This window comes from Garra rufa, chromosome 11, assembly GCF_049309525.1.
Source record: "Garra rufa chromosome 11, GarRuf1.0, whole genome shotgun sequence".
Taxonomy (NCBI): Eukaryota; Metazoa; Chordata; class Actinopteri; order Cypriniformes; family Cyprinidae; genus Garra; species Garra rufa.
This window is the reverse complement of record NC_133371.1, coordinates 32,596,630-32,606,232: the sequence shown is the minus strand read 5'-3', so window position 1 is coordinate 32,606,232 and position 9,603 is coordinate 32,596,630. Positions and strand designations below refer to the sequence as shown.

The window sequence follows — 9,603 nt, the reverse complement described above, 5'->3', positions numbered from 1 at the left end:
TTTTTTTTGGATAAATACAGCATAGTGTTCAACATTTAACAAGCATTTTAGAAATAAAAAATTTAACATTTAAAAGTGTATTTATCCGTTCTCAATCGTTCAGCCAACTTGCATTTCACTCGTAGCTGAAATATGCTAGACTGACTCCATAACCTGCCCATAAATAAACAGTACTGCAAATAGATAACATATTTTAACATCAAATTCAATTAAATTCAGTATTATAATGAATAAAATCAATTTATGTTATGCAAGGCAAAAGGCGTTGCCATCATGCGAAACGACCACTGCTGACGCAGCTGACGACATCTCATCCCTTTATGTTGCGTTGCATAAAATCATATAATTTACAGCACAGAAAAGACTTTATAAAGGAAATAAAATGTATACAAACCTTTATGTCACCAAATCGGAGGTACGGGGAACCGCTCGCTCCTGTAGAGGATGCAATAAACCCACACTCTGGCTGTAATTCAACAGCTGGGTTGTTTCGTCGGAGACAGGCTTAACCCAACAGCTGGGTAGAAAAAATAACCCAATATTAAAATGACCCAGCAGCTTAGTTACAGAAAATTTCTCAGCACCTGGGTAAAAAATTTTTGAAAATAACCCAATAAAATGACCCAACAAGCTGAACCCAGCATTTCGGTTAAAAATAATAACCCAGCATTTTTTTAAGTGCAGAAAAACTACCCAGCACCTGAGTAAAAATATTTAAAACAACCCAATAAAATGACCAGAAGGCTGAACCCAGCATTTATTTTGATTTATTTAGTGTAGCAATAAAATAATTTGTAATTAAATAAAACAACCCAGCATTGGGTTGGGTAAAAACATTTAACCTAACCTGCTGGGTCAAAGTAACCCAGCATGTGGTTTGTCCAATATTAACACAGCGCTGGGTTGCTATATATTCTTATTTTTAACCCAGCATTTAAAAAAAAAATATATACATTAAGAACCTTTTACATCTATGGAACCTTTCCATTACACAAACATTTCTTTATAAGGCAAAGGGATCTTCTGATTCTCAAGATATTCTTCACACTAAGAAAAAAATGGTTCTTTTATGAACTAAAAGGTTCTTTGAGGAAACCAAAATGGTTCCTCTGTGGTAAAACCCCTTTTTTGGAACCTATTTTTTGCCTCAATTTATGGACTAACATTGATTTCAGGTACACTCAAAAAAAAAAAAAAAAATGCTAGGTTAAAAGCAACCCAGTGCAGGGTAAATATTGCACAGAATACATGCTGGGTTAATTTGACTCAACTGGTTGGCTTTAATGTTTTTTACCCAACAGTGTTTTAAGTCAACTATTGTTTAAAAATGTATTCACCAAGGGTCTGAGAGTAACGCAATTTCAATTCTCTGTATGTCCTGTACATGTGGCAGAATTGGCAATAAAGCTGACTTTGACTTTGACTAAAATGGGCTAGAAATGAAAAATCACTCACATTACAGCATAGTTTACAATATTACATAAATTTAAACTTGTTCAATAAGTATTTGTTATATGTTATGCAAGGCAAAAGGCGTTTCCATCATACAAAACTATCACTGCTGATGCAGCTGACTGACATCTCGTCCCTTTATGTTGGGTTGCATAAAAATATATTATTTATAGCACAGTAAAGACTTTATAAATGAAATAAAATGTATACAAACCTTTATTTCACTGACAAAGTGCACCAAATCGTTGGCACTGAGAACCGCTCTCTCCTGTAGAGGAAGCAATAAACCTGCACTCTAATGTGTAACAATATAATACATTTTAAACAATAGTTGACTTAAATAAAACAACCCAGCATACTGGGTAAAAACTTTTAACCTAACCACCCGGGTCAAAATAACCCAGTATGTGTTCTGTCCAATATTTACCCAGTGCTGGGTTGTTTTAGAGCCTTTCACTTCTATAAAACTTTTCCATCACACGAACGTTTCACTATGTAGTGGAAAAAGGTTCTTTTGATTTTTAAGATGTTCTACACACTAATAAAAAATGGTTCTTTTATGAACTAAAAGGTTCCTTGGGAAACCCAAAATGGTTCCTCTTTGGCATTGCTGCAAAACCCCTTTCGTAACCTATTTTTGCATCACTTCATGCACTTAAATTAGGACTACACTTTAACCCTTGAAAATGAGTGTTTATAGATATGATTGTATTCTACTATTGGATTATCAACAAAAAAAAAAATGCCTCCTTGTACATTCATGAAGAGGGTGAACAGCAAGGAGCAAGGTTTTTATACCATGAATTAAGAGGAGTCAAGGACTGCTTCTGTTTAAACCCTATTGTTACCTCCTCTATTAATGCTGTAGCATGACTTGTGACCTCTCTATCTTTGCAAGTATGCTAAATAACTCAATTCTAGCAGGAATTGTGCATCATTATGCAGAAATGGAACATTCAAGAATCCACCTCTACAATTTGTGATGTATTATGCCCATTAGAACATCTAATGGATTTTAAATACTATTCAACAAAACCTTTTCATTAAATATCATTCATTCTGACCATGAAAACTGAAAGGTAAAATTGCCCTTAGCTCCCTCAGGACACAAGTTATTCGTTATTCAATTCTAAAAGAAACAGTTTATTCCCTAAAGCTCATTTTGTGAAACATCACGCCTGCGTTTCTTTCTCCACACGGTTTCGCCAACAACTTAATATCATAAAAACACATCAGAGATTTTTCTTCAGGCTCAATTGATGACAAAACAAGCGCAGAACCTTGAATTAATAATATGAGATGTCAAAAAAAAAAAAAATTCTCTGTGTTTTGGTTAAAGAGTGGGTAATGAAGTCACAATGACGAATAATCCACAGGTTTAGGCATCCAGCAGTCTTTTTAAAGAGTGGGGTGGAATAGCCTTGATACTTAAGTCAAGAAAGCTTTGCTTTATTCAGATAATTACAGCTCGGCTTTAGCGAGTGTGCTGTAAAAGCATGCTGCAGCCTCTGGAATGGCTGCGTGAGCAATACTTTTATAAATCAAGAAGGCTTGACGAAACACACAATAATGGCCAAAGTGTAGGGGAAATGAGAAATAATTCACCTTGTACAACAACCTTCATTCTGTCATTGTAAATAATGGCGTGAACTTGCTTGTATGCCGTCTGTAGTGTAGAACAGAACATCAGTTCAAGGTTGACATGAGCTTCCTGTTAGCAGAGACAAAGACTGTATTATAAAAATCCATCAGAGCTGTTCAAGTATTCTTTTGTGTGTATAAAAAAAAAAAAAAAATCAAGGACTGATTTTTGGAACATTTATGCGATTCTTTTCTATTCAATAAAGTGGATGAAGATTTTTCCTACGGTCAAGTTCTAAAAGATAGTCAGTTAATAATGACTCAGATTTTGGTCATACTACCTTATGAAATGTGTTTTCTTTTTCCCCCAAATAATTTTTTTTCCCAAATTCATTTTTTTTTTCTCCGTTAAAATTTTTTCTAATGTTTTAATGATTACATTTAAGAATTATTAACCAGAAAGCATGCCTAATTAATTGAAATCATGGAATGTACACTTTTTTAAAAACAAAAAATACACTTTAGGGCCATTTGAAATGGTTTTTTTTTTTTTTTTAACAAATTTTACATTATTTTTTATTTCATTTGAATGGTTTTATTACATTTTGAGAATCAAATGCATTTCCAATTAATTGATTATATATATTAAAAATGTGAGGTCGTATTTATTTGTTTTTTATGTGCAAAATTTTGGATTTTTTATGACTGGATTTTACGATTCCGTCAGCATTTTCCGCATTGTCGAAATCATAGGGCCCTAAATGGGACCTAATTTGCTTTCGTGGAATTTTCTGGTATATTTTTTTTAAATATTTGAATCATTTTATTATTAGTAGTAGTATTGTCTTTACATCAAGTAATATATTTCTGTCACAGTTTCTTCAAGTTAAACCAAACTTTTATTTTGACGGGTTGCTGTTTTTAGTAGATAGTAGATAGTTTTTCTCACAAGAAAAGGTAAAATGCTCATGAAGTGACTCTCAGAGCAGTTCTAGAGATTGTACTTGCATATTGAGGCGGCAACGGCTGAAAAGTTATTCAAAATTTCAGCAAATTCCATGACATTCTGCGTTATACAGTAAATTCAGTTTTTTATGACTGGATTCCTTGATTCCGTCAGTGTATTTCGCATTGTGGCCTCTAAATGGGCCTTAATTTGCTATCATGGAACTTGACAGTTAAAAAAAAACACTACTCTAGAAATAGCAGTCTGGATGTTTTTCAAAATAAATATTGTCACGAAAAAAATTGCGTAAACTATCCCTTTGATCATGTGTTCTTATACACATGAAAGAACATTACACCACCAAACATTGTGTGTCAAACGGCTGAGCCAAAGAGAAAAACAAATAAATCACTTAATAAAAAAACAATGGTATGCAAAGTTCCCAGAATGCAGAATGTTGCATCACAGTCTACAAACTACTTAGAGAGAGAAAAGTACGACAAGTTCTCTTGCACTTTGAATGTCCTTTTGGACTCTTTATTTCCCATGCATAGTTTGGACAAGTGTGTAGTGGAACTTTTTGTAGCTGAAATGAAAAAAAAAAAATGAAAAAAAAAAAAAAACAAGGAAAAGGGTTGACATTCATTATTTTTCCATCAACATTTTTAATTATTCACAAAGTATTTTAATTACCTTTCATTTGTTTTAGAATGTTCTAAATTCACAAGTAAGTCCTTCGGGGAGAAGTTTGGACAAGGAAAAGTGCTGTAAAAACATAAATACATACAAAAAAGCTTCTAAAACTAAAACATTCAGCATTTTTTGTACAACACAGTGCAATAGAAAAGGGATCCAGAAAGGTCAAAGATTTCAGCACTGGTCTTTTGGACTTGCGACAGTCGCTAAATGATAAAACAATGCAATTGTAAACGCCTCTGTGTGAGTTCGTGACGGGTGCAGCACCGTTTCAAACCCACGACAGCATAGAGAAATTAAACTGTTCTCGTTTGCACGTGGTCCTCCGTGTTCCTGTTCTTACCGCAGAGACGACTGAGGTTGCTTTTTTGTAACACAGGAAAGGGGAAACACCACTGGTAACATACACAAAGTCCACTTTGTGGGAGAGAGTGACGAGCATTGTGGACGTAAGTGACCCGTTGTTTCAGACGTCTTGACGAGAGTCTTTGTTAAGGCTTTGCCAAGGTAGCCTGCACAGGAGGATAGATTGCATGACGCTGTTCTTTTCAACATACACGCACATGTAGAGCATAAAACATCACTGAGTCATCATCGAGAAAGGGAGAACGAACCAGAGAAGGACAAGAGCGACACTGGGTTGCCGGTTTAAGAAAGAAGCAATACGAGCAATGAGTCAGTTTCAAATTCTCTTGCTTTCAGTGGCCTTCAACATCATTAAACAGTGTGCAAGACATTGATATGAATCTATTCTATGCTATACTTCATTTCGAGGTTAAAAAGAAACAGGGAAAAAAAAAGACCAAACAAACATGCCTTTCTTTGCATGTCCATGATGGTTTGTCTAGAGTATACAGATGGCACTTTTTCAGCAGGTCCAAAGGGTTATGGATTTGAACTCAGTGAAAGTTTTGTGTTTGGGAAGAGACGAGGTGAGCTGGTGAGTAGACACAACAAACATCTTACACTGTTCGAAATCCAAACCCTACAACCCCAAGACAGTCCTTAGATCCGTAATGCGCATCCATCTGATGGAAAATGTCTGCCTGGGAGCCATGAACAAATACTGAGACAGTACAGTATGTGCCGTCTTCTTCTCTCTCACTAGACCAACACTTACAGAATTTCCTCTCAAGTCCCAATGATTGATGCAAAAAATTAAAATATGACACATTTTCATATGCAAGAACTAAGAAAAACACCACACTGAAGATTGAAATGGTTCCTTTTGACAGTATGAAAACAAAAACAAAGCTTTCTCTCAAAAGAAACTAGGTAGTATTTAAGTATTTAACTCACATTAAATGCATGACGATGACAGATGATAAATAGTTTCTTCACATTTTTTTATCATTCGAAAACGTTCATCTTGAACTGGTAACCAAGTGACACCAATTTCAACTGGGTTACTCAGTTTCTACTCCATTTTTTTTGAGTCAGTGTATTGACAAAAATCTGCAAATGGGGTTCTATCAAGACCTCCACAAGTGGGGTCAGAATTAACCCCAAATCAGCGACTTAAAACAAAACAAAAATGGCTCAGACAAACAAACTTTACAATGCCATCATTGATTAAAATGAAACAGGAGTGATTAAAACAGCATTTTCAAAGCTAATTAAAGGGCAAGATAAACTCACAGATGAATAAGTCTGCATGTTGGATGAGGGAATAGGTCAGTGGGGCACATTCTGTGTGCAGGTAGTCTCATCTTAGTGTAATACAAACTTGACCCATAACGTGTGATAAGTTACCTTAGTAACAACACCAGATAACGCAGTCAGCGTTTAGACGTCCGTATCTGGCTAGTAACAGTCCCGCTGTCCAGATCAGGTCGGGCAGTGCCGTAATTGGCAATTGGTACGCATGAGAGGAATGGCTAGGGTAGAGGGCTCACTTGACATGTTCGGCACTGTGAGAGGAACAGTAGTATTTTTTGTGTGCAATGAAAGTGGAGAGGCTGCTGAATTTGATGTTGCACAGCCGGCAGTAGCGGCTGTTCCCGTTCTGCAGAGGCGAGGCAAGGGGTGTTTTAGGCATGGGTAGAGTTGTGTGGGCAAGGCCTGCCTTTTCAGGGAGGAGTGTGGGTAATGGGGTGTGGCCTAGCTGGCCCACCTCTCTTAGCGCTTCAGGCACAGGTGACACAGTTACTCCTGTAGGGGATAGGGCAGGAGGTGCGGTTTTTGGAGAACCAGACCCCACAGACTGGGATTCTTGCGGACTTCCATTAAGCACTGGTGAGGATGGAGAAGTTGCTTCCACCTTGATGCTCCGGCCATTCAAGCAGTCCTTTCGATGCCGAGAGCTTGGTTTTTTAGGAGGCGTGAGAGGAGCTCCATCCCGTGGGCTAAGGCTAGGACTAGGACTTACTCCAGAGGACTGGGTCTCGGGATGTTGTTGTAGTGTGAGCACCAGACCATGAGTTGTTTTAAAATGCTCCACCAGATCACAGGTCAGCGGTCTGTTGGGAGGGCAGTATGGACACACCACCGGGGAGGTGCTAGGGGTCTTTGGTCCCTGCACATGTGGAGGAGTAGAATCAGAGCTAGGCAAGGTGGATGGATGCAGAACCGCTGCGGTTTTACTTGTTGGAGGCCCTTTGGCATCAGGGTGCAAGTCCACGGCTCGGTTCTTCGGCGAAGTGGAAGCAGGTCTCTTTAACCGGTTGAGCTGTTCCATGGTGTGTGGTTGCAGGGTAGTTGCAGGGCAGTAGTAGGTCTTGTGGGCTAGGTAGTTCTCAATGCTGTTGAAACTAATGCTGCAAGCGGTGCACTTGTGGTAGTCAGTAAGGGGCAGAGCGGGAATGCTGCCGCCTCTCTGGCTTTCTCTTAGTCTGGGTCTTTTGCTCAAGTCGATGGGTCCATCACCTTCAGGACTTGAGCTGCGTGTTGGGGTGGACACTTGGGGCAGTGGAGGAATGGAAGGGCCCTCTTGTTTCACCCCCAGACTTGTTGCTGCTGGCAAAGCGGTGGCATTGGCCAAAGCCTCAGTTTGAGCCATGTGAATCTCATACATCTTCTTGCGCTTGCGTGTGCGGATAGGTTGGGGAAGAAAGGCAGTTTTACCAGAATTGGACCTCTGGTTAGAGGGATCATGTCTCGAGGCGCAATAAAATCGTTTGTGCACGATGTAGTTATCGTGACGACTAAATCGGATGTTGCAGGCCTGGCAGAAGGTGCGAGTGGGATCATCTTCTTGGTCTTCGGCGGAGCCACTAGGACTTTGGCTGCCCTCACTGGCTTGCCCTCCCCCAGGTCCCTCTCCCTCTGAGGATGATGAGCAGGTGGTGTCTTTTAGACCTGTATCCTCAGTTTTCACCTCCACTAATTTGGGCTCCGAGGCTGTGCCTCCTGGTGCAGGGTCAGGGAAGCTAGGAGAGGCAGAAGCTGCGCGGCTCACCGGTCTAGCCTGGGGTGAAGCTGCGTGAGCAGCAGGAGGAGCAGCTGCTGTGACCGCCCCTTCCTTCATCACACCCCCTGTCTCACCTTGCTGGTGCCTACTAGAGCAGTAAAGCCTCTTATGGACATAGAAGTTGTTGATGTTGTTAAAGGTGATGTCACATTCAAAGCAAGTGGCTCCTTTGGGAACGCTAGCCGGAGAACCTGGTGGATAGAAGTTCTGCTGTCCAGTTGCTGGTGCTTGTCCCTGTTTAAGCCTGCTGTGTACCATCTCAGACATCTTAGCCAAGATCTCAGATGCTTGTGGCATTATGGCAGCCTCAGAGTTGAACATGTACTGTGGTAGAAACATTGCACCTCCAGGAAGAACCGAACCTCCTGTTCCAGGGTGTACAGGACTGGAACCTGGAGTGGGACTTGCTGGCTCTGTCTTAACCGCCACCACTGTAGGGCTCTTGGGTGAAGTAGATTGAGAAGAGCTTGCCTCTGCAGCATTTCCTTGAGGACTCCCCACCTGTTCTTCTTCCTTCGAGTCATTTTCATAGTCTGAACGTGGCTCCTCTTTAATATTGAGCTGGTTGACTGGACTGCAGCCTTGGGAAGCCGAGCTGCCGTTGGCTCCTGGGCTGGAGGAGTCCGGTCGTGGCACGCAGGCAGCAGGCTCTGTCTCTGGGAGCTCAGACGAAGAAGGACTGCTCTGGCGAGGCGCAGGGCTCCTCTCAGCTGGAACCCTCACTTCTAGGTGTGTGTGGACATGTTGCTGAAGTAGGGCGGGTGTGTCGGCGGAGTAGCCACACACTTGACATTTCAGAACAATGCCAGAGTCTCCTGGACTCAAGCCTAGCACAAAGAAAGAAATGACAGACATTCAGATATAGGTTGACTATTTTAAATCTTATGGTTAAGAATACTTGTCTAAAATGTTTTTTAAAGGTCAGCAGATCTAATGAATAGTTCAGACAAAGTTTTGAGGACAACATTCCAGGATTGTTGTCCATATAGTGAACTTCAATGGTGGCCAGCAGGTTGAAGGTCCAAATTGCAGTTTCAATGAGGCTTTACACACTTACCTTTTATGTACAGGGTGTTTGGACTTTCTTTGCACGTTTGCCTTGTAAACACTGGGTCGGTACATCCACCTACAACACACGTGACCTTTCCAACGTGACTATGCAATGTGTTAAGGTAGGGCTGGTGCAAAACGAGCATTTGTGGTTTAAAAATGAAAAATGATCGTTTAGCTAGATAAGAGCCTTGTTCCTCGGCTAGGATCATGTAGAGCCATTGGTAGCTGCATTGAAACTGCAATTTGGACCTTCAACCTGTTGATCCCTATTGGAGTCCACTATATGGAGAAAAATCATTGAATGTTCTCCTCAAAAAACTTAATTTTTTTGCAACTGAAGAAAGAAAGACATCTTGGGTGACAATGGGGTCATTTATCAGGATTTTTTTATTCTGGAAGTGAACTAATCTTTTAATCTCTTCATTTAAAGAATAACTAAAAGTATGAGGTATTATTCTGCAAAATT

The 9,603-nt window shown here is 40.0% G+C and overlaps 1 protein-coding gene across 1 annotated transcript in view; it reads right to left on the bottom strand.

The window, feature by feature from the left end:
• Positions 1-4,624: 4,624 nt before the first annotated feature.
• The window catches only part of zfpm1 (zinc finger protein, FOG family member 1), a 111,303-nt gene continuing 106,324 nt past the window's right edge, over positions 4,625-9,603 (bottom strand). The window contains exon 9 of the mRNA XM_073850422.1: positions 4,625-8,911. Coding sequence (XP_073706523.1) covers positions 6,567-8,911 — 2,345 coding nt within the window. The 3' untranslated portion in view covers positions 4,625-6,566. The remainder of the gene's footprint in view (positions 8,912-9,603) is intronic.